We start from the raw sequence: 24,055 nt of genomic DNA, 5'->3' as shown, positions 1-24,055 counted from the left end.
TATGAAATATTTTATAGCAAATAAATATTGCATTTTGTGATGCAATTGCCAGTTGACAGATAAGAAAGTTGGCTAGAAATGAGCAAAATGAAAAGAAGGAAAGATTAAAAACGCTAAAGCCCTACCGCAATGCCGCCGACTTGATCACATGCATACTTCTGTATATATGTATGTACACACATGTATATGTCCAGATGTATGCATGTATGTATGCATGTATTGCGTTTATAGCGCCTATTTGCATTTTGAAACGGCAAACGTGACTGAATTGGCACATTCTGAATAATTGATTCTCCCTCCCGCTCCCGCTCTTCCGCTTCCACTCCCTCTCACTTACTCTCTCGATACGCAGGCAGTATGAAAACTTTTGCCAACTGCCTAATGGGCATTTGGTTTACTTATATACAACCATCTATAAATAATTATCTATATAAAATATAATTATATTAAATGATATCAAATCGTTATATCATACCTACTTTGAAATGTTCCTTTCTTTATCTATTCATTATTTTATTCAACTTAACTTACAATTACTAAGTCTCTTCCTAAGCTAACAAATTGAAATCTCTTTCACAGCTCAGCCATTTCTGTAGAGCATTCAGTAGTCGATTCGCCCTGCGCATAAATTAGTTCCCTCAACTGTTTTTTTTTTGCATTATTTTTTATTTGCAGCTCTAAAAACAATTTGCAATTAATAATTGGTAATACTTGGTGGTGCCCCGATTACGTGTGTTTAACTTAAGTTCGGTGTTTCAGCTGGCATCTAACGGTATCGACAGCAGTCCGCTCTGAATATGCGCAATTGTTTTCCTGCTACTTTCTATGCCTTCCCCTTCACCTTTTTCGTCATTCCCATCGCTGTCTCTTATCTATCTGAAGTTTGCAAAAAGTGCAAAAAGCTGCAAATGACGTTTGCGATCTTCAAGCTAATGAAGCAACCATTTTTTTGTATATGTATATATATATATATATATATATATATATATATATATATATATATATATATATATATATATATATTATATATATACATATATATATCATTTATATATATTCACAAAAACATATCGGCTGGGCAATGGAAAACTTTTTAATGAGGTGTACAATAACAAATCGCATTCAGCTGTGGAAATTTGCTTAACTTAATGGAAATATTTCTCAGATCATGTGAAATGTGTAAGTTGATAGATTAGTACTATTCGAAAATGCCAGGCATGTTGAGGTCAGACTCCTATACATATACATATACATTCATTAGTTTACATATCTTATTTTATTTGACAATAGCACAGCAATACGTTTCTATTTTACTAAAACTGAAAATTCTCGTAAATTTTTGTTTTTTGATTTTAAGTTTGAAAATTTTGTGCGATTTTAAATTTCAAAATTGTGTGAGCAAAATCCGAAGATGTCAAAGTCAATGCGGAATGTGCGCACCGTAAGTGCATTATAATTCAATTTACCTTTATAAAATTATACGCATATAACATCTATATCTATATCTATATATCTATATCTAAATTTAAACCTGTATCTATATCTATATCTATATCTATATCTATATCTATATCTATATCTATATCTATATCTATATCTATATCTATATCTATATCTATATCTATATCTATATCTTTATCTTTATCTATATCTATATCTATATCTATATCTATATCTATATCTATATCTATATCTATATCTATATATCTATATCTATATCTATATCTACATCTATATCTTTATCTATATTTACATTTACATACATTGATTTGCATTACATATAAATAGTGGCAAGCACAATTTTTAATTCATTCGGCACATAAATTTGCTCAACTTCGAATTACTTGGCAACGTGTCAAAAATGTGTTTAACCATAAATGAACATTAAACAATGTGTCAAGCAAGTGCTTATACACATGTATTCATAAACATACATACATATATATGTATATATACATATACATATAAAGAGTTCAATTATAAAGAATATGTTTGTTCTATTATCGGTCCCATTGGTTAACTTCTCTGAAAAAAAAAACAACACAAATATTAAACAAGATCAAAACGCTTTCTCGCGTTTCATTTGTATATGTTATAAGAAACCATCATCAAGCTGCTTTTGTTTAACAAAAGGTTTCCAGACGTGGACTATTATTGTGGTGCTCCATCACACCTGTTTTTTTTAAAGTTGGCGCCGTGTTTCTGAACAACAGTTGCGACGCAGTTGGGCATACTGAACGTTTGTATGTCAGCAGCGCTGCCACCTTTTGAAGTTAGAGTACGTAAGGAAAGTTTGCACATGTGTACAAGAGTCTTAAAAGCAATTTCTGCGGAAAGAAAAATTTTGTCTTGTTTGAATTACCTGCAAAATGTTGTTCTATTATCTTATAACTGAGTTAATAGAATTAGTTGTCGTAACGTATCATAAGATGCTTTACGTTAAACCAAATGTATGACGTAAGCACGCGATACGTTACGTATGTGTGAAATTCGTGTAGCAGCCAACTTAACGTTGTGGCGATAAATACCAAAAACAACGCACCATTCGGACCAGTGTGACCATTATTAGACGATGTTGCCACAATCGACGAAAATTGTGATATTGAAGTGGAAGAATTAAACTTGGTGGCAAGAAAGTCGCGAAAGAGTGTTGACTATTGTAAGAAAAAAGTATAATTTGAACGCGCCAAAAGTAATTTACCAACTAGCGCATTGTTTACAAATATTTTACAGTGCCAGAGGCGACAAGTCAAGCGAAAAGATCTAATGCAAAACGTATCTTACTACAACTGACACACGCACACAAATAAAAAAGAAAAAATTTTGCTGGAGGAGAGGTACGCCACGCCGCGCCGCATTAAAAAACAACAAATTTTTGTGTTGCACGAAGTCGCAGCAACAATTAACATTATATACCGCACGGACGCACACACACAAACATTTAATTAATATATACATATATATATATATTTACAAATATATATATATATATACATATATTCATATACACACAGCGATATGAATTCGAAGCGTATTAAATACACAACGCTGTCCAGCCCGACAGATGCCCCGTCCAAGGAGGAAATTGTGCCAGTTATCATACAACATGAAACAGAGGATGTAGATGGTAGTGGGGAGTCGACACAGTATACATATGCCTATACGACCAACGAGGATGACGACACGGAAACGGCTGTGGTGACGCTCAGCGACCGAGATCACGAGGCACTGGCTAATGCCCAGGAGGTGATCATCGATGAGAACGGGCACGCAGTCACGCTGCAGCAGCTGGTGGAGAACAGCACTGTAGAGGAGGTGGAGACAATTGAGCAGGGCGATGGCACACATACCATATTGCACATTGTGCCTAATATGGAGGACGATGCCGACGATGAGGATGAGGATGAAGATGGGGAGGCCATTGAACACGATGAGGATGAAATTGTGGGTGTGGAGCATGAGGAAGGCGAGGAGCCAGACGACGAGGAAGATGAAATGGGCTCAATCGTCTTCGAAGGCATTGATCACAGTCCCGAATCGGATTCACAGTCACGCAATAAAACTTTCTACTGTCCCAATTGTGGCAATTGCTATAGCGCAGCCGGCTCTTTAAAGCTTCACATGCGCGCCTGCTTGCGCCAGCGCAACGAGGTCTCTGCCGAGGATCGCAAGTGCAAGGTGTGCAGCAAAATTTTCAATTCGGTAGCCTATCTCAAGGAGCATATGATGCGGCACACAGGCGAACAGCCATTTCGCTGCACTCGCTGCTACCGCAAGTTCGTCGACGAGGCCAAATATAATACGCACATGGACTCGCACAAGCATCAGGACAAACTAGAGGCCGAGGCAGAGGCACTGGCCGCTCAGCATGGTGGCAAGAAGGTTGTCGTCAAGGAGTTCACCTGCTCTTTCTGCTCACAAAACTTCACTGTCGTTTTCGATGTGGGACAGGTGAAACGGCGCTATGCCTGCGACGCCTGCCGCGACAAATACTCAAATGCCGAAGCACTGCGCAAGCACAAACAGCAGGTGGAGGAGAAGCGCGAATTCAGCTGCGAACGTTGCGGTCGCAAATTCGTCTTTGAAGGTTTCCTCCAACGCCATCTGCCCACCTGCGATGGCAGCATCAAGCGACGCCGCGACATGAAGTAGAGGTGGCAGCAACGTGATGGCAGTTGGCGGCGCAGGCGCAAAAGATCTGACAAAGCACTCGAATGTGATTTAGAAGAGCAGCAGCAGCTGGAAGAGGAGCAAGAGCAGGATGAGGAACAAGTGCTAATATCGCCACCAATGCGTTACGTTGTTATAAAACAAGAGGAGCTTGAGGAGCTGGAGGAAGACGTCGAGGATCAGTCCTAGAGGCTGGCCAATGAAATTGAAAACTTTGATTACATACACACACACACACACGATTTCTTTCTTTAACACACAGACAGAGACAGAGGGAGGAGCTATAGTTAAATACTAGCTTTTAGGCAGTCCAATGCGTTTCCAGCTGGCAATATAATTATACACACACACACACACACCTTTACGCTCTTTTCATTCTTGCATAGCTGGGGCCCACAATACATATATATATATATATAAGCTATGTCGACGAGCAGTTAATCTAACTTTATATATATATATGAATATATATTTTTTTTTTAACTATGTAATAATTATAAGAATTTGTTATGGGAGAAATGTCGAGGCATACATATACATAGACCTGTGGATACTTCGCGTTCCATCGTGTCCGGCGATCTGTACTCTCCATCTGGATCACATCTTCACTGATTATAGCCCATTGCGTGCGAACCCCTCTAGAGAATATGCAACACCTAAATTCATTGAAATTTAGTTCAATAAATAACAAAAACAAAAGAGAAAGAAACAACATGAAACATAAAGCAACAAGCAATCTTTCTACATCCTTGCAGAGGTTATAACAATATATTTTTTATATCAAAACTAACTGAATGTACCATATTCGAGTCAATAGAGAACTGTCCGTCCGCTCGCATGGTTCCATGCCATTTTGATTCCTATTCTTAATCAATGTTCAGATTTTCCAATTCAATGCACACAACTATCGGAATCGTAATACTATATAATTATATAGTCATGTCTGTTCTTTTAACTTTCCCATTTATAAAATACATATTTATCAACGTCGAACTCTTTTGTCAGTGCAAAATTACACAGATCTGCTCCGCTTCAAGGATATTTTAAGAATACAAACATCATATAAAGCCCAACGAAAGTAATATATATATATATATATATATATGCATATGTATATTATATATATCAATTCTTAATCGAAAAAGCTAAAACTCGCAAATGTAAACTCTAAGATAAATCTCTAACCTCTAACGGGCATATAAAATATTGTGTAAATGTAACTGAAATAAATATATGTATATTTATATATATACTCCCAACAGAATAAAGAACAGCCGAGTTTAGTCAAATATATATGTGCTTAGCTCGGGATGAGAAGCAGAGTTTTTCTGAACAATAGACAGATCGAATGGAAGATGAATCATCGAAGCATTGCGATGCGCTTTCAATTAAAATAGAAAAAACTTGATTTTCTAAATTGTTTTACGTTAACCAATGCAGAGTGCATTCGGTGTATTATCCATTTTAAAAGTGCGCTTAGGCGCAGCTACAAACAAAACTGTTTTATAATGTGCATTAACTAATTTAAACTGAAGGTAAGGGAGAAGCAGCAGCAGCTGCTACTCCCAGCCTCCACATTCGTTTACGACCAGAGCTTCAGATGGGCGCGCTTAGCATAAGATTTCCAATCGGCATGGGCATAGAACTCCTTGAATATGGGTGTGACTAGTGTGTCCTCTGGCAGTGTCTTGAACACGGGCTCACCATACCAGGTGCCCACCTGCCGAAGGCAGCAAAAAAAACAAGAAAGAATTTTAGTCGCAGTCATTTGTTAGTGCATTTATAATTTACCTCCCAGCCGGGAACGTTCTTCATGAGTTCAGCCTCCTCGTCGCGATTGCGGCGCAGCTGACGCAGAAATTCACGATCACGCTCCGCAATCAGCACAGGAAAAATGACATTCTGGGCCGAGCGCATTTCAATTTCGTCGCGCTTGACCTTTTTAGCTGTCAAATAATAGATGCCTAGACCTACCGTAGTGACGGCCACATAGGCTCCAATCATGGTAAAGCCTACAACAGTATATATATGTAAAGATTTGTAACCGTATGCATAAATGTGGGATCAAATTCACCTGTGAAATAGCTCTTGGGTGGCACGCGAGCGAAAGGAATCTTCTTGTATCCACCGGGCGGTGGAAGGTCCTGCTTTGGGGGCACATGCGGCACGGCCGTCGCCATGTTGGCTGCTGAAATGTACATGGCTGCGTTGTGATATTTCCCCCCTATGTAAGCATATATATTTCGACTTACGCTTTGATTATTTGTTAATTAAATGGAAAATCTGCCAGTCAAAATTTCACGACGCCTTTTGCATAACATGCAGCGTAATGTGACCACAGCTGATTACTATCAAAATACCAAAACAAAAAATTACCAAACACACAATAGAATATTTTGATTGAAGTAATTCTCGAATTTTCCTTTAAATTTCAAGTAGATGGGTAACTTATATTTGGTATTAATGACTACCAATTTCATAATTTAAGTCATTTTTGTCAAAACCTTAAATACTGAAACTATAATTAAAAATTCTGGCAGCTCTGACAGCTGACAGCTTCACTTCAAGTTGAGCCATTACAAAATATTAAACAAATTTTTTTTTCAAATTTGTGTGCTTAAAATATAAATAATTTTGTTGCAAGCATGGCATTTTTGCATAACCTGCTTACTATCGATCGGTGCTCGCTATTTCTGCACCAACATCGCCTTATTAAGAAGTCGTTTTCCCCCAAACCACCGCAAAGCGTTAAGCAAGGATTTAAAAAGAACCCGGTTGACGTTCTCCCAGAAGAAATTAAGGTAGGCAAATCAAAATACGCAAAGCTAAAGAACAGTTGTTACCAACAACCAACAAAAAAAATCAAAAATTTCGCGGGCTCCAAATTGTGTGCTCATATCAGCTGTTATTTGTGTAGGTGGTACAGCATTTCATTGGTATTTTACATTTATCGATAATACAAATATCATGCATGCTCGGCGAAGTACACAAATAATTTAGTTTTAGACGTAATGTCCCGTTAAGTTGAGAGTTTGGAAGCTTAACTCAACAGTTCGACTCCCTTATAGTCTTATAAATTCAACAAGCTTCTATTTAATGACGATCTGCAAGTGCAATAAAAAGTTATCGATATTGGTCACAACAACAACGATTGAAATCGACTGTATGCAACTGAAAGCCAACCAACCATTCGAATTCGAATAATATTTTAACATTCAGTTGCCGCGCAGCTGCCGTATAGGAAGGGAGAGTAGGAAACATTTTTCGCTCGCCGTAAAAACGCCACAAGAAAAAGAACATTTCCAAATTCTTCACTGGGGGAAAGCAATTTTTTTCTGTGTGTGTGCGTGTTAGTGTTTAAAATTTAACACAGCGTTTGAGTAAACTTCTTCTCAAATCTACCAGCCAATTTAGCATAAATCATGTCGATCGTTCGCATTTCTGCACGTAAACTTGTCGACGCACAGGTGAGTTTCTCTGACACCAACGACCCAATCTTACCCCAACCATTGCATTGACTATGTAATAACTAACTGTGAAATGCCAAACGATTCGCACGCTTAGCTGTTGTGGTGGTTGCCAAAGGATCCTCACACTTAAGCGTGGCTTGCCAGCAACGCCGCACGCACACATCCATACACACAACACGCTCTAAAAGTACGCGCTTGTTCGGGCCTGCATGTGTGTGTATGTGTCCACGCGTTGTTGTTGGCAAAAGAAGCGACACGCCAAAAATTCAGCCATGTGCTTGTGATTATTAAAACAACTATTCGGCGCAAAATATGATTGCTACTCGTTTTTGCCAGCTTTGTATAGCTTTTAATCTTACGACCCAGTAAAATATATTAGCTGTTGTAAATTCAGACATGCGAAGTATTTTTGCTATGTGCTAATTTTCCGGCAGTAGTGATTACATAACCGAGCAGAATTTTCACTTGGCTAAAATAGCGAAGCGCGAATCTTTATAAATAAAACTCTCACCAAACGCAGACGCAGTCGCAGTCGTTGACACAGTCGCAGCGAGCAACGCAGTTTGGGTTTAATGAACTTCTTCATCTGCTGCCGTTACCAGGGGCATCTGCCCGTTGTATCATTCATTTATTAAGTCTGATTTTTTGTTGTGTAATTTCCATAAACGTGTCTCTTTCGGTTTGAATTTGGCTTAAAACCACGCGGCGTCTCTGGCCTTAGTGTCTTGTAATTTTACAGCAACAAAAACGACAACAACAACAACAACGACGCTCTCTCAAAGAGCGGCTCTCACTAGCAGCCAGCCAAACAGTGCTGCCAGATTTTTAAAAGCTAAATCAACAAAACAAGTTGCTAAAAACAGCTAGAAGCATTCATTTTTGGGAAACATTAAATATACATTTTTGCATAATGATTTAAACTTAACGTGTAACATGAGCTTTAATTGCATTATTTATTATGAAGTTTTGTTAACACTAAACTAGTATTTGTAAAAAATACAAAATATGTATAAACATTTGGAAGTCAGTCAAGAGTTTCGACAATCGAGAATATTTTGGCCATTAAATAGCTAGAAACTAGCCGTTGACGCAGCACTGTGCACAGGTAGCTCATTTGCTATTTCTCTCGCGCTGTTGCTATGGCTCTCTTAATTTCCAAAGCACGTCACGTGTTGTTGTTGTTGCTGCTGTTGCCTGGTCTCTGCATAGGTGATGCGTTCGTTTCTGTTGCCAAATGTGCTTGTCTGCATTTTCTGTTATTGTTGTTGCGCCAAAAAGATTGTCCGCCGAATGACCTTTAAGCAAAGAGCGCAACCATCCGCCCATCTCCGCAATTTGCACAAAAACAAGAGTAAAATAACAAAATTAATCGCCACGTATGTGCACAACAATCAACATATATACGCACACACATACGTACTGACTATGTGAGAGTTATGTAATGTCGAAAAATCGGCACACAATTCTTGGCAAAAGTTTTTTTGTAATTGAAAAATCAATACACAGCTCCTGGCACGCCCACAAGCACACATACACGTGCTGTAGGCTCAAAGGACGAGCCTCCTTTAGAGCTTATTGTTGTTGCTTATTTTGGGGTGTTTTCGATGATGGGCAGAGTGCGTGAAGAGAGAGAGCGGAACCGAGGGAGAGAGAGAGAGCGAGCAAGAGAGCGGGTGGCAGTGAGATAGTGAGCGATTGTATGTGACGCAAACAAAATTCGATGCGTAATACGTAAAAAGTTAAATAATCTATTTTGCGATTTCTAAATGTTATGTATGCGCCCAGTTCTTTGGCTCTGAAATCTTTGCTTTTTCATATTGTCTATGTATGTGTAAAATTGGGATGGCGCCAAAAAATGCGAAGCAAATGCAAACGTCCTTCACATTGTTGTTGTTGTTATAGTTACTATAAATACAAATGTATGTAAATAGGTAGACGATTATAGGGCTGGGTATTTGCACTCTCTTCCGGTTAAAAATTTGAAGTAAAATACTTTAGGTTTGCAAAATGCGAACTAAATATACAGATTCTGCTGTTCACAAACAATGCCAGCAGCAAATCATAGAAGCAACGACTACAACATGACACGCAAGGCCTCTGAGTAGCCGCAGCAGCAGCAGCAATAGCAACAGCAACATTTGACGTCCGGCCAACTTAATAACAAACACGCGAAATTTTTTATCGCCCAGACGCTAATACGTCACGATACGCGACCAGCGCTTACGTAAAAATTTGTCGTTTAGCGTAGCTTTTCTGCCCTTTTGGCAAGTGCTTTTGAGTGTGTGTATGTGGGAGGCAAGCAAAGGTTGAGCCTTCTGCTCTTAACAGCTGATCACACGATTACATAATAAGAATGTCACATTCATTTGTACCCAATTTGAATTCGAATTCGAATTCCCGTTCGAATGCACAGTATGGAAAAGGGAAAAAAAATTTCCCAAACAAATTGAGGTTGGGGAAATATTTGTATATTATGTACTACTTTGTACATTTGCACATTTGTCTATGTACATAAATTAAATTGTTTGATTTATGGTGGTCGTTGCCTAATCTTTCAATGCTCGTGCCAATCCAATCTCAAGTGGTTTCAATTTTTGGAGAGGGCCCACCTGCACTTTCGCTCTGTTCTCTTACTTTTGCTGTTGCGATTTCAAAGTTGTTTAAAATTGCCGGGATTTTTTAAGTTTTATGCTCGAGCCTCAGCAGATAACAATGAATGGCGTCATGGAAAGTTTATATGGTAATGAAATTGTCTTTGATAAGGGGAAACACTGCAAGATTTGCTGGTCATGTGATGTAATCGGCTAGCTGACTTAGAGAGGAGGGCGGGGCGTTTTAGTGTGTCCCATTGCAAATTGCACTCATTTAGGTGTTGCCTTACTTTATATTTACATTTACAATCATTCTGTTAGTGCCGCTAACGCAGCTCCATCCCATGGTACTTAACTGATAAGCATGACAAATTTGTGTGGGGGCACATGATCGAGATCGAAATCGGAACACACGCAGCCAACAAATATACGTTCGATGTTCGTGAGCTGATTGTAGAAATAATATATAAATATATATGTGCACACATACATTCATACATAGAAAACAAAAGGAAACAAAAGCACAAACGCAAAACGGTGAACGGTGAACGGTGAACGCTGAGCGGTGAACGAAAAAGTGTTAATTTGATTAGGTTCAACGATAAAAGAATATATGCTACATAATATTTATAGAGTGGAATGCGATACCAAATAACACTCGGTTCAAATATTTGCATAGTTTTCGCCTTACTAATGAAGAGAGCCAATGAGAACAATTGCTAAAATTCCCAACTAAAGAAATCTTATCAGAAAGACATTGAAAGAGAGAGAGAGAGAGAGAGAGAGAGAAAGATTCAAAGTTTTGAGTTCATCAATCAATAGTGTAGATTTATTAGAGCTTTGCGTTTAAATAATGATGACTTTTGGTTGCAAGTTAAGCCTCAACACCTATATAAATATCTAGAAGGAGTGAGTTAAAAAAAAAAAAAACAAATAAAAATAAATAAAAAAAAAAAAACATTTCTATATATGCACTTACAACTTGTTGCTCATGTTGACATCGGTTGTTAACATTGGCAGAAAAGTTTACGGAACGTTGTTCCCCTTCCAGCAGCTGGAATTTGTGCTGCAGCTAAAGCTGACTCAGTATGTTCTCCCGCTCATCAGAGTTTCTGATTAACGCGCATGTAATCAACACAGACAGAAATCCCAACGAACCGATCTGAACCGAACGTCTGGTTACGTCATGCACTGTGCTCCGTAACGTTGCTGTTTACTTTCGGAACGAATAGGTTTTTGTTTTAGTTTTTTTTTTTTGCCTCGCGATAATAAAGAGGAAATGCAAAAGCAGCAGACACTAAACGATAATTATGGCGATTAGGCGCCGAACTGTCACAAAATATACAAATAAATAAAGACTAGATGAACTTGAAAACTTTTATCGGCTAGTGAGCATTAACCTATTATGAGATTCCTGGCAATAAAGAAAGCGAACAATTGAAATCGTCACGCAAATGAGAAACGATAGCGAAAACTTAACGAGAGGGAGAACGAGGGAGGGAGGGGGACAGAGCGAACCCTGGGTAGGCTATTAAGTGCAAAAAGCATAGAGCGGAAAATATGCTCTTGCATTAATAGCTCGAACTGAAGAGGAAATTTATTTGACGCGCCGTTAGCATGGATAAAGTACTTAATGCGCGGAGTCATGGCCACTCAACTTGAAGTGCAACTTGCAATTCTCTCACTCGCTCACCTTGATGCCGAAATGAGTGGTGATCCCGTTAATGGCAATAGCAACAGCAATACGAGAGAGCGGATCGCATACAATCGTAAATTGTGAAGGTTGCGCGCGACGAGCGCTTGACTTTGATGATGATTGTAAAAACTATTGTTTATGGATTGTTTGTATCTAATTAAGCTGTCGTCGTAATTGCAGTGTAGATTAATAAATAAGAACACAAATAAGACGCTATCAGAGTAAATGAACGATTGCTTATGCAATACATTGTCGAAGATCACGCTGATCAGCAGACTCTAATCTCTAGCTGGGAGCCGCTGGAAAGCTAACACGCGACCAGAATTTCCTTGATGACCATTTGACCATATATGTACAAACAGCATAAAAAAATATATATACTATGCATGGAATCCACATTCAATACGAGCGATAAGTTAAACGCGTGCGAGACCGTTGCGGGGACCTTCAAAATTTGAAGCGCTTATCAGCAGCTCTCGCACCCCCTCCGTGCCCTGTGGCGCCCTGTCGGCCAGAAGGCCTGCCACCGCCCGTGAAACTAATCTGATTATGTTCATGACTTTTTCACATGGGTATGCATACAACTAAAATTTGCGCAAAAAGAAACGCAAAAGACAAAGAAAGTACAGAAAACAAGAACAACAAATAATCATGTATTTATAAGAAGGTAGCTGTTCAGCGATAAGATAACGAAGTCAACAAAAAACTAAGCGCGAGCGAGCGGGCGATCGTGCGTGCTCCGGCCCCCACACGTTATGCAACACTATTCCGCAGAAAGCAGCGCAATTAGACATGTGTGTGTGACGTATCATGTGTGGCGCTTAGTAATCGCGCTGTTATGCAAGACTCTCTTTTCCTGACACATTGCTCGCGGCGTTTTTTTTTTTTTTTTTTTTTTTTTTTTTTTTTTATTTAATTTCTTTATTTGTTGCAGCTTAGACTCTATAGCGCATTTAGCTCTAAACCTTAACTAATGGGAGGGCAGATATGCCAATTATTCTGCACTTGTAGCTACTATCTTAATTAGTTCTAATATTGTCTAGAGGATGCAATCTCTTCAGTCTTCGCCTATTGTTGTTTATAGCCAGGTTGCTTGCGAGATGGTTAGGATGCGCTGCAAGTCTGTCCGCGTATCTTGAACTGTGTCGCCCAATGAGTTCAGCAACTGTGGGAATTGCTAAATCCCTATGTAAGACTGAGTTTCTTACAAACCAGCTGGCTCCAGTCCATCTGCGTAGTGCTTTATTCTGCAGGGTCTGAATTTTGTTCCTTGTAGTCTTCGCCGAGGAGCCCCATAGAGAGATACCATATACGAAGGTTGGGACAACTATTGCCTTGTAGATGGCGGCCTTGCTGCTGTAAGACAACTTGCTTGAAGCTCTCAGCATCCTGTCGAGGGTTTTTAGCTTGCTTTTGCATTTTGAGGTTACTTGACTTATGTGCGCTTTAAAAGTCAGCCTTCTGTCAAGAGTGATACCAAGGTACTTTACTTTTGAGGCTTTGGGAATAGTGGGCCCCAATGCAACGCTTGGGCAATCTCCTCTTCTAGTGGCGAAGGTAGTATGTACAGACTTTTGTGCATTAATGGTGATACACCACCGTTTTGCCCAGCGTCCGAAAGAGTCCAGATATTTTTGTAGTGAGTCTGAAGCTTCTTGCGCAGATACGTGACGTGATAAGATGGCGGTGTCATCTGCATAGGTCGCTATGAGTACTGCATCTGTACTTCCTATATTTGGCTCGGGAGTTGGCATATCTCCTGTGAATAAAGTATAAAGTGTTGGGCCTAGAACACTACCCTGTGGTACTCCAGCCATAATTGGTCTAGTCAAGGATACTGCTTGCCCCCTTGACACTTGGAAGGTTCTTCCAATAAGGTATGAGGATAGCAACGCGAAAAAATGGGGCTGGAAGGGTGGTCCTCACTTTCTGCAGCAGTCCCAGGTGCCAAACTCGATCAAACGCCTGTTTGATGTCGCGGCGTTTAGCGTTTGTTTTTTTTTACTCTTAGCGCATAATTAGCGGATCCAGAGTCAAATAGAAACCAATCCACGACAGCTCAATTAGCACCTATTTGAATAGACCCAGCATAAATAGCAATATTGCGGTTTGTGCACCTGACCACGTCGTTTAGTTGCTTTTTGCAGCGTGAAATGTCTCAAATTGCGCAGCTGCTTGCCTAATGCCCTTTATCACCCTGTATTTACCATAATGAGTATTGTGTTTCCACAGAATGTGGTCACTCGATTATTTACGGAGCTTAATCGATTGATGCCAAATTAAAATTCAGATATTAAGGATAATTGCTCCAGCGCCAATTGGCTATGATTATCGTATTTATCTTTTATTTATACAAATTAAGTGCACAAGTTTGCAGCACGCAAAGGTTAAAATTAAAATTGAATTTGTATAACAACTAACCTCTTGCAATTATATTAGTAGGTAACGTAGCAGTCAGCTGATTGACAGGCCATCTCATAGTATTTGATAATCGATGCAAAGCGTTAAAGTCAATTATAATTCAATTTTATCAATGAAATCGCGTTTTTGGGGCCGGTCTAGTAAACCGGTTTGTGTGAGTTTGTTTGCGAACACACAAATCAATATCCACATTCATAAGAGAATTCAAACACATGTGCACAAATACGCAACGATCGCACAGCAGACGTATCAGGCATGCAATCCAATTTGCAAAAAAGTCCTCCGCTTGGCGGCGCCACAAGTTCACATTGTTGATTGAATTTGCTGACCCACTAGCCGCAAAAAGAATGAAAACAATAAAAAACAACAATAACAAAAAGCTAACGATCCGATAGAGCGAAAGAGGGAGGGGAAGAACGCACGAGAGACAGCGAACTGTCAATCAAGCAAAGTTGCACTTTGCGCTTGAGCTTGGATTCCGTTTTCATTTCCATTTCGTTTTGTCTGTCCAAACGCCACGCGTGGCAACAGCGACAAATGCCGTCGACTTGGAATTTCGCTGTCGTTTTAAGTGTGTCTCTCGATGGGCTGATCCGAACATACAATATATATAAAAAAAAAAACAAATATTAAAAACTAGTTGTAACCGGAATTGAGGCTTTGCTAACGGTTAAGCTCGCGTTGAACTTTGCGAGTGGCGCGCTTTTGTCGAATTATGTATTTCGGCAGCAACAATCTAATGCAGCCATTAGGGCAATGTCTGATGGATGCTGACTCATGGAAATGAGGATGAAGTGAGGTTACTGCTGCTTGCAATAGTCGTTTTGCTTATCAACAAAATTGGATTGAGTCCCTCCCTCATTTGTGCATCAAAGTTTGTGTATGTACATGTATGGGTGTGGGTGTAGGTGTTTGTGTGTGACTCTTTGTTTGGGGATTGGCGCATCTTATCAATCGGATCGCTGTTACGCGTCATTTTACGCGCAATTGCTTCCTGAAGTGCAGCTCAATGACAGTTGTGCAAATTTGTTATCGATACACTGTATTAAGTGTGACCATTAAGTAGCCTTGAGCTACAACATATGGTCCTTTAATGTGACCATAACAATAGTGTTGCCCACTTTGGCGGGAAAAAAGCTAAACGCTTCAGTAAAGCTAGATTTAGCAGGAATCCCCCATTACTGATCCGCACTGACATTTAGTTGTGCTATTTGCATTTATTTACTCATTGTTTTATTTGTTATTTTGCAGAAAGTGCCAGTCATTGGTGGCTATGTGCGTCAAATAGCTTCTGACGGTGCCAGCTTGCGTGAAGTGCTAGCTTGTAAGATTCCGCAGGAGCAAGAACGTGTAAAAGCATTCAGGAAGCAGCATGGCTCCACCAAAACCGGCGAGACAACCATCGATATGATGTACGGTGGCATGCGCGGCATCAAGGCTCTGGTCACCGAGACCTCTGTGTTGGACGCCGATGAGGGTATTCGCTTCCGTGGTCTATCCATTCCCGAATGCCAGAAGGTACTGCCTGCTGCCGATGGCGGCTGCGAGCCACTGCCAGAGGGCCTCTTCTGGCTGTTGATGACCGGCGAGGTGCCAACCAAGGCCCAAGTCCGGCAATTGTCCTGCGAATGGGCTGATCGCGCTGCACTGCCCCAGCATGTTGTTAACATGCTGAACAATATGCCTACGACACTGCATCCAATGTCGCAACTTGCTGCCGCCGTTGTGGCTCTCAACCATGACAGCAAGTTCGCCAAGGCCTACTCGGAAGGTGTACACAAGACCAAGTATTGGGAATACGCTTACGAGGACAGCATGGATCTGATTGCTAAGCTCCCAGTGGTAGCTGCCACTATCTACTGCAACACCTATCGCGGCGGCAAGGGGTCACGTTCCATTGACTCCAGTCTGGATTGGTCGGCGAACTTTGTGAAAATGCTCGGCTATGACAGCCCTCAGTTCACCGAGCTGATGCGTCTCTACCTGACCATTCATAGCGATCACGAGGGCGGCAATGTGTCCGCCCACACGGTACATTTGGTTGGATCAGCTCTTAGCGATCCCTACTTGTCGTTCGCTGCTGGTATGAATGGTCTGGCTGGTCCTTTGCACGGTCTTGCCAACCAGGAGGTACTTATCTGGCTGCGCAAGCTGCAGAAGGAGGCGGGCAATAATCCTTCTGAGGAACAGCTTAAGGAATACATCTGGAAGACGCTCAAGTCTGGACAGGTGAGCTCCCTTCATTGACCCACTCATTGATTGGGTTCATTAATTGTTTATTCTTTGCTGTAGGTGGTGCCTGGCTATGGCCATGCTGTGCTACGCAAGACGGATCCGCGTTACACTTGCCAGCGCGAGTTCGCCTTGAAGCATCTGCCCGAGGATGAGCTATTCCAGCTGGTGTCGAAGATCTACAAGGTTGTGCCACCAATTCTAACTGAGACCGGCAAGGTCAAGAACCCCTGGCCCAATGTTGATGCTCATTCTGGTGTCCTGCTGCAATACTATGGCATGAAGGAGATGAACTACTACACTGTCCTCTTCGGTGTTTCTCGCGCGTTGGGTGTGCTCGCTTCTCTGGTTTGGGATCGCGCACTCGGTCTGCCTATCGAGCGTCCCAAATCCCTATCCACCGACATGCTCATGAAGATGGTCAAGAAGTAAGCTAAGCAACAACGCAATTGACGGATGGACGGACTGCATTTTTTACAATGCAGTGAAGTGTGGCAACGGGAAGTTCAAATGTAGCAAAGCAAAGGAAAAGTAATACTAGAAAAACTCAAAATAAAACAATGAGAAACAATTTGCAAAAAAAGTAGCGAGTAGCAACAAATAGACAAAAAGGGGAACGTGAAAGAGAGATAGAACGGGAGATTTTGAGAGGACAAGAGAGAGGGAGAGAATTAGAGAGAGAAGGGGAAAATTGACGATAAATCATGAATATATAACTTTTACATATATGGTAGCAAATAAATGTGACGACATCATGATATTGTAGCTTGGGCAGCTGAGCGAGCGTAGAAAGGCAACAAATGAAGATGCAAACAACCAAATATGAAATCACAAGCAAGTTACGTATATATATATATATGTGTATATGTATATGTATATATATATGTATGTCGTAATTATATGTATGTATTTATATATGTAATATATATAAATATATATGTATATAGATATGAGCATATGTTGAAAACTGCAACAGCAAAACAATAAGTTGAAAATAAGGCAACATTTAAATAATTATTAAATAGTATAGCTAAATTATGAATGAGAAACCTATAACGAACAGCAATAGAAAAATAAATTCACTAAATAATTTGTAAGCTCTATTTATACCATATTAAGTTATATAATGAGAGACAGCTGTTTGCACACACACAAACACTGTCACACACACACTCTGACACACAAACCAACCCGAAACCATTTCCTGTACAAAAAACACTATTTTCAGCATTTTTTTTCCAACTATCTAGACGACCTTTTCTTATGCCCTCTCTGAACTGCTTATTAAGTTTGTTACTTAACTACATTTTAAGCCAATATTATGTTTCGATACATTGACTTTACTTTACTTTACTTAACGTTACCAAAATACCCGAACCACTCAAAGGCCCGCCTAATATCTAAAAACTAACTTGATAACAAATTTACTTTTAATTTACCCATTAACTATATAGTTTTTTTCTTTTTACGTTTACTTTAAAAACAATGGAAACATGTTATTTTATGTAATTTATTGCAAACCAGTAAATATAATAACGAAAAATAAAATACATCCAAACAAGTGGAAAGAGAAACCTCTACAAAAAAGTTCAATAAAAAAAACGGAACAATAATATACAAAACAAATGCTTGTACTTGTTATTTATTATTTTGGGTAATGGGGGGTAGTCGAGTTTGAATTTTAGCGGGGTTTGCAGTGTATCAAATAAAATTGTGCTTTAGAGCTTTTTATCGGTACCGATTTATCGACCGGCCGCCTCAAATATAAAATTTGTCGATTGTACAGCACTGCTGGCTGCTGATTTGTGCACCGTGTTACATCACTTAGACGAATTATAGGCAAATTGAACGGGATTTGTGCAGTGCAGAGATAGAGTAAACAATTAGAAATATCTATTAGAAATGTGCATAAACTTGCCACTTCGCAACGCGATTTCATAACAATCCAAGGAGCCCGAAAGCCAGCACTGACGTGAACTTGCGGGCTGCGTGTTTTGGATCGCGTTCGCCGGAAACATAAACATACGATGAGCGAAAGCACAAATCAGGTTAGTTGCTGGCCAGGTATAGCAGTGCAAATCCTAAATTAAAGACGCAACGCGGGGCAAGCTGTAAAAATTATCAGCGTATATATTTTTCGTTGATTACGATTGCCAACACACACAAACATAAATAAATAAACTGCGCCGTTGCAGTAGCAATTGCTTTGCCTTTCTGTGTGTGTGTACATGAAAAGCCACACAAATTGAATTTTCGGTTTGACTTTTTGTTGTTATATTTTTGTTTAGTTATGCCTTTGAAGTCATATTTTGTTACGTTTTCCTTTTCTTTTCAGTTTTGTGCCATTGATTTTTGAGTATACCACCCCAAAAATAACGATAAACAGCAAAACAGTGAAAACTCAAAAAAAAAAAAAAAAAAAACAAAAAAAAAACAAAATTAAAAAAAAAACAAAATTTAAAAAAAAAAACAAATCCAGTTTTAGAAGCAGCCGAATACAAAGTCGATACCGATATATCGATACCAATAACAGTAGTCAAATCAACGTGCACTTTTATTGTTATCATTTAGAGTGAATTTTTTTTCGTTTTTGGCAGCAGCAACTGGGTCTGGGGCCGGGGCTGGGGAAGGGTATCTCCATAGGCTGCATACCTTTTGTTTTGTATCAAAATTCTCTCTTCATTTAACAAACTAAACGCAAACCAAACAAATGGCGGCCTACTTGAATCGCACCATTTCACTGGTGACTGGCCAAACGGGCCCATCCGCCAACGACAAAAACTCGACACCGGGCACCGACACCGTTGACGATTCACGGCACAATCTGTCACTGCAACCGTCTGCCTCATCCACGTCGGCCAACATGTCTGGCATATCCGACAATCGCATGTATCAACCGAATGACAAATCGCCACTGCAGATTTTCGTCCGCGCCAAGAAGAAGATCAACGATATATATGGTGAAATCGAAGAGTATGTGCTGGAGACAACCATCTTCATCAATGGTAAGTGATAGTCTATCTTCGACTACATTTTGCATTGCATAACAAGCTTAACAATTGTAGCTCTGCATGCGGATGCGGAAATTGTGGACAAGGCGGAGCGCGAGCTGTTCGAAAGCTATGTACACAAGGTGGCTGCCATACGTGAGGTACTGCAGCGGGATCACATGAAGGTCGCTTTCTTTGGTCGTACCTCCAATGGCAAAAGCTCTGTGATTAATGCTATGCTGCGTGAAAAGATTCTGCCAAGTGGCATTGGCCATACCACAAATTGTTTTTGCCAAGTCGAAGGCAGTGACGGTGGCGAAGCCTATCTCATGAAGGAGAGCTCCGACGAGAAGCTCAATGTGGTGGTAACTGCTAAATATCCATTCACACGTTCCTAACACACCTTAAACTAATGTTTCTCTAATTTCGCAGAACATTAAGCAATTGGCCAATGCTCTGTGCCAGGAGAAGCTTAGCGAGAGCAGCCTGGTCCGCATATTTTGGCCACGCGAACGTTGCAGCTTGCTGCGTGATGATGTTGTCTTTCTCGACTCTCCTGGTGTCGACGTTTCTCCCAATCTGGATGATTGGATTGATAATCATTGTATAAATTCAGATGTCTTTGTGCTGGTCCTCAATGCGGAATCAACAATGACACGCGCCGAGAAACAATTCTTTCACACAGTGTCACAGAAGCTGTCTAAACCAAATATCTTCATACTGAACAATCGTTGGGATGCATCGGCCAATGAACCGGAGTTTCAGGAATCGGTAAGCTCTTGCATATATCCATTTAGATGTGCTCTTCTTGTAAGCCTATATGTAAACGTTGTATATTTTTCATTACTTTTGTTTACTACCCTACCAAATACATAATGTGTGTATCTGTATCCACGCCAGGAGCTGGCTAAGGTAATGTTTTATCCAGACCCAGTTTCCTGACACATAGCTTTGTTGCCTCTGTTTCGTTTTAATTTGCCCGTCCATAAATATGCCGCATCTGTCGAGAGGCGAGACATGTCTATGGCAAAAGCTAATTCTTCTGTTGCATTCAGTAATACATTCCGTAAAATCGTAGCTAATAAATGGTTTCTTTTCTGGCTGCTTATGGTTGTTACCCGTCTACAGGTTAAGTCGCAGCATACGGAACGCTGTATTGATTTTCTCACCAAGGAGCTTAAGGTCTGCAATGAGAAGGAGGCTGCGGAGCGGGTGTTCTTCGTGTCAGCTCGCGAGACGCTGCAGGCGCGCATCGAGGAGTCGAAGGGCAATCCGCCCCATTTGGGCGCCATTGCTGAAGGCTTTCAGATACGCTACTTTGAGTTCCAGGACTTTGAGCGTAAGTTCGAGGAGTGCATCTCGCAGAGCGCGGTCAAGACCAAGTTCCAGCAGCATAGCTCGCGTGGCAAGAGCGTCTCGGGGGATATGCGCTCCATGCTGGATAACATCTTCGAGCGGATCACAATCTTTCGCAATCTGAAGCAAGATCAGAAGAATCTGCTCACTGAACGCATTCAGGGCACCGAGACGCAAATGATGCAGGTGACGCGTGAAATGAAAATGAAAATTCACAATATGGTCGAGGAAGTAGAGGAGAAGGTGTCCAAGGCACTTAACGAGGAAATATGGCGATTGGGCGTCCTCATCGACGAGTTCAACATGCCCTTCCATCCGGAGCGTTTGGTGCTTAACATCTACAAAAAGGAGCTCAACGCACACGTGGAGAGTGGTCTGGGCAGCAATTTGCGCGCCCGTCTCTCCATGGCGCTGGCCATGAATGTGGAATCAGCTCAAACGGAAATGACCGACCGCATGCACGCGCTGGTGCCGAACGAGCAGCTGCTCACAAATAGCGCCAAGCTGGCGGTTCGCACACAGCCATTCGAAATGCTCTACTCATTGAACTGCCAGAATCTTTGCGCCGACTTCCAGGAGGATCTCGACTTCAAGTTCAGCTGGGGCATCACGGCCATGATACAGCGATTCACAGGCAAGGTGCGCGAGCGCACCAAGAAGCAAACGCCCGCCTTGCTCAATCGCCAGAGCAGTATTGGGGTGAGCCCTATCCGAGTGTTCCTTTTAGCAAACGGCTTTTAACGATCTGTCTTTCAGCACACTGTCGTAACGCCGGTGAGCACGCCCGTGGAGTCGACGCCCGTTTGCTTGCTCCCTGGATCGGGAGTAGGTGGAATTACGCCCGAACAGCTATCGGTTATATCACGTTTTGCGCTGTCCTCGATTGGATCGCAGGGCACCGTTGGCGGTCTAGTTGTAGCGGGCATTGTAAGTATTGACGTGAGAGGTTACTGATGCTATTTACCGGCTGCCTAGCAGGTGTTATTATATCGCTATGTGCTGAAAACCGAACACTTGCAGATGCTGAAAACGATCGGGTGGCGTGTTCTTGTCGGCATCGGTGCACTCTATGGCTGCATCTATCTGTACGAGCGTCTGTCGTGGACCAACTCAGCCAAGGAGCGCACCTTCAAGAGCCAATACGGACGGCATGCCACCAAGAAGCTCAAAATGATTGTCGATCTCACGTCGGCCAACTGCAGCCACCAGGTGCAACAGTAAGTGATCCCCTCGATTTCCTCACTAAATATGAAACCGCATTTAACTGCTCCAAATTGAATGTCTTTAGGGAGCTGTCCAGCACATTTGCTCGTTTGTGCCGCACTGTGGACACCGCCACCACCGATATGAATGAGGAGCTGAAGACACTGGAGGCACAGCTGAATGTGCTTGAGTCCAATCAGAAGCAGCTGAAGCTCCTGCGCAACAAGGCCAACTACATACAAAACGAGCTGGACATCTTCGAGCACAACTACATTGCGCCGCAGTAGATGTAATTACAGCAAGGATCTGTGTTCACGTATTTCAACAGCGAATACCCAATCGAACACCACGACGACGAAGAAGCCTAACAACAACGATGACAAATTTTTCCCTCTTTCCGCGGACAGAAGAAAGTGAAACTTATTTAAATTGATTCTTCTTTTTTTTTTTTTTATTAGACACTTTTGCAAAATTGTTAACGCATGTTTTTCTCTTAGTTTTTTCTTGCTCGTAGCTTACAGATATACAATTTTTTTAGCCACTCGTTGCAGTTAAACTATTATATAATTTTTGACTGTGTTTTTGTTTTTATTAATTATATACATATATCAATATATTGTAATTGTTGTTGTTACACTCTGCATACACACTGTGACATGGCCGGGTGCCATGAAAACAAGGAAAAATTTACTAATTATATCTTAAACATTATATTGAAATGATCCCTGTTTATAATTGATTAGGATATATGATTGATGCTCGCTATCTATGCTTAATCATCGTTGTCATTGTCATTGTCTATTTCTGAAAATGTAAAGTGAGCAGCTTCAATTGTTATAAATGATGAAGCTCAATAGAGACAATTGTTTTCGCTGCAATCAGAGAGGGAAGGCGAGAGAGAGAGAGAGGTAGCTAGAGCTATACGCAATTTAGTGTTGCGTAAGCGAGTGCGCATGATGACGCGTGCAATTACGAAAAATTATTGCGAAATTCTGAGTCATTTAGTTGTATTGACGTTTTGCTAATTGATTTATGAATTTAAACGTATTTTTATAGAAAACTTATATGCCAGGGAATTCTATGCATCTACGCGCATATAAATATATGTATGTATACAAATAATAATAAAGGTTTATTGGGGGCGGATTAAGATATGTAGACTAGACCTATATATAAATTATGAAGCACTGGTCCAAATTCGGCTGTCTCTGGGGACTTCCTTAGGTGGATGTGGTTATTGTTGCACCTTGCCGCTAGGCAAGATGTTATTCGATTGCAGATTACGTTAAGGTGTCTCAAGTTTCCTCAGCTGATAAGTGTTTCAATAGTTCTTGCGACCATAAAAGGATGAAGTTAGGAAATCTCTGCGACTGCAATTGCCAGTTAATAATATATATATACGATACTAGCTTATACACACTAAACTATACAGTGTCATTCTCATGCATTTCTTCTTGACTGCAGTAGAATGTGTATTATGTGATATAGTGAACCGATTCGATTGAGGCTAACATTCCACTATATAGCCGATATATGTATATGTATATCTATATATTCGGTCTATGGTTCCTAAACTCATGGCAACACACAAATAGACAGATTATATATATCTAGATATATACATATATACCTCTATATATACCTGCCTGCCTTGCGTACCCTTTCTATTCTCTTATATTTGGGGCTTATTTTTGAATATCATAAAAGCTGAAAAAAATCTGATTATAGAATTTGAGCAAGCGCATGACGTGACGCATGACTGACAATTGACTACAGCAGGGTGTGTCCGACTAGGAGCTACCTTGACCAATGCAAGGCTGCCATGTCTATCGTGCTTTTGTGGCAGACGAGCGCAGTTCGTCGTCTTCATCGACCTTATAGGGTCTGTCACGTCCCCTTTTGTCACTTGCAAACATTTCTACATAG

At 40.7% G+C, this 24,055-nt stretch overlaps 4 protein-coding genes across 10 annotated transcripts; 3 read left to right on the top strand and 1 right to left on the bottom strand.

Annotated features, from left to right (window-relative positions):
• The first annotated feature begins 1,349 nt into the window (after window positions 1-1,349).
• Window positions 1,350-5,253, top strand: LOC111602033 (zinc finger protein 236). Its single transcript, XM_030223685.1, has 2 exons — window positions 1,350-1,441; window positions 3,015-5,253. The coding sequence occupies exons 1-2, from the start codon at window positions 1,431-1,433 to the stop codon at window positions 4,150-4,152; spliced, it is 1,149 nt and encodes a 382-aa protein (XP_030079545.1). The 5' UTR covers window positions 1,350-1,430; the 3' UTR covers window positions 4,153-5,253.
• On the top strand, window positions 1,352-17,163 carry LOC111602034 (probable citrate synthase, mitochondrial). Of its 3 annotated transcripts, none has more exons than XM_030223684.1 (3): window positions 1,352-1,441; window positions 15,600-16,577; window positions 16,641-17,163. In XM_030223684.1, exons 1-3 carry the CDS (start codon window positions 1,412-1,414, stop codon window positions 17,010-17,012), a joined length of 1,380 nt encoding a protein of 459 aa, XP_030079544.1. In that variant the 5' UTR covers window positions 1,352-1,411; the 3' UTR covers window positions 17,013-17,163. The 3 variants fall into 3 exon arrangements, with proteins under 3 accessions (XP_030079544.1, XP_023174701.1, XP_023174702.1); XM_023318933.2 differs by lacking the exon at window positions 1,352-1,441 and adding an exon at window positions 6,737-6,971; XM_023318934.2 differs by lacking the exon at window positions 1,352-1,441 and adding an exon at window positions 7,367-7,637.
• On the bottom strand, window positions 5,588-6,530 carry LOC111602066 (NADH dehydrogenase [ubiquinone] 1 alpha subcomplex subunit 13). Of its 2 annotated transcripts, none has more exons than XM_023318984.2 (4): window positions 6,423-6,530; window positions 6,245-6,355; window positions 5,962-6,182; window positions 5,588-5,890 (listed from the first exon to the last, which is right to left on the bottom strand). In XM_023318984.2, the coding sequence occupies exons 2-4, from the start codon at window positions 6,348-6,350 to the stop codon at window positions 5,753-5,755; spliced, it is 465 nt and encodes a 154-aa protein (XP_023174752.1). In that variant the 5' UTR covers window positions 6,351-6,355; window positions 6,423-6,530; the 3' UTR covers window positions 5,588-5,752. The 2 variants fall into 2 exon arrangements, with proteins under 2 accessions (XP_023174752.1, XP_023174751.1); XM_023318983.2 differs by having other exon boundaries at window positions 6,245-6,358; window positions 6,423-6,529.
• Window positions 17,164-18,369: 1,206 nt separating the features above from the next.
• LOC111602054 (transmembrane GTPase Marf) lies at window positions 18,370-22,825 on the top strand. Of its 4 annotated transcripts, none has more exons than XM_023318964.2 (9): window positions 18,370-18,628; window positions 18,916-19,585; window positions 19,646-19,935; window positions 20,003-20,341; window positions 20,471-20,482; window positions 20,699-21,625; window positions 21,683-21,853; window positions 21,905-22,143; window positions 22,215-22,825. In XM_023318964.2, exons 2-9 carry the CDS (start codon window positions 19,291-19,293, stop codon window positions 22,414-22,416), a joined length of 2,475 nt encoding a protein of 824 aa, XP_023174732.2. In that variant the 5' UTR covers window positions 18,370-18,628; window positions 18,916-19,290; the 3' UTR covers window positions 22,417-22,825. The 4 variants fall into 4 exon arrangements, with proteins under 4 accessions (XP_023174732.2, XP_023174734.2, XP_023174735.2 ...); XM_023318966.2 differs by having other exon boundaries at window positions 18,371-18,628; window positions 21,947-22,143; XM_023318967.2 differs by lacking the exon at window positions 20,471-20,482 and having other exon boundaries at window positions 18,371-18,628; window positions 21,947-22,143.
• Window positions 22,826-24,055: the final 1,230 nt, after the last annotated feature.

Source organism: Drosophila hydei, unplaced genomic scaffold (assembly GCF_003285905.1).
Source record: "Drosophila hydei strain 15085-1641.00,03,60 unplaced genomic scaffold, DhydRS2 tig00000250-arrow-arrow-pilon, whole genome shotgun sequence".
NCBI classification, from domain to species: Eukaryota; Metazoa; Arthropoda; class Insecta; order Diptera; family Drosophilidae; genus Drosophila; species Drosophila hydei.
Note: the sequence above shows the minus strand (reverse complement) of the source record. Positions and strands in the feature narration are given on the sequence as shown.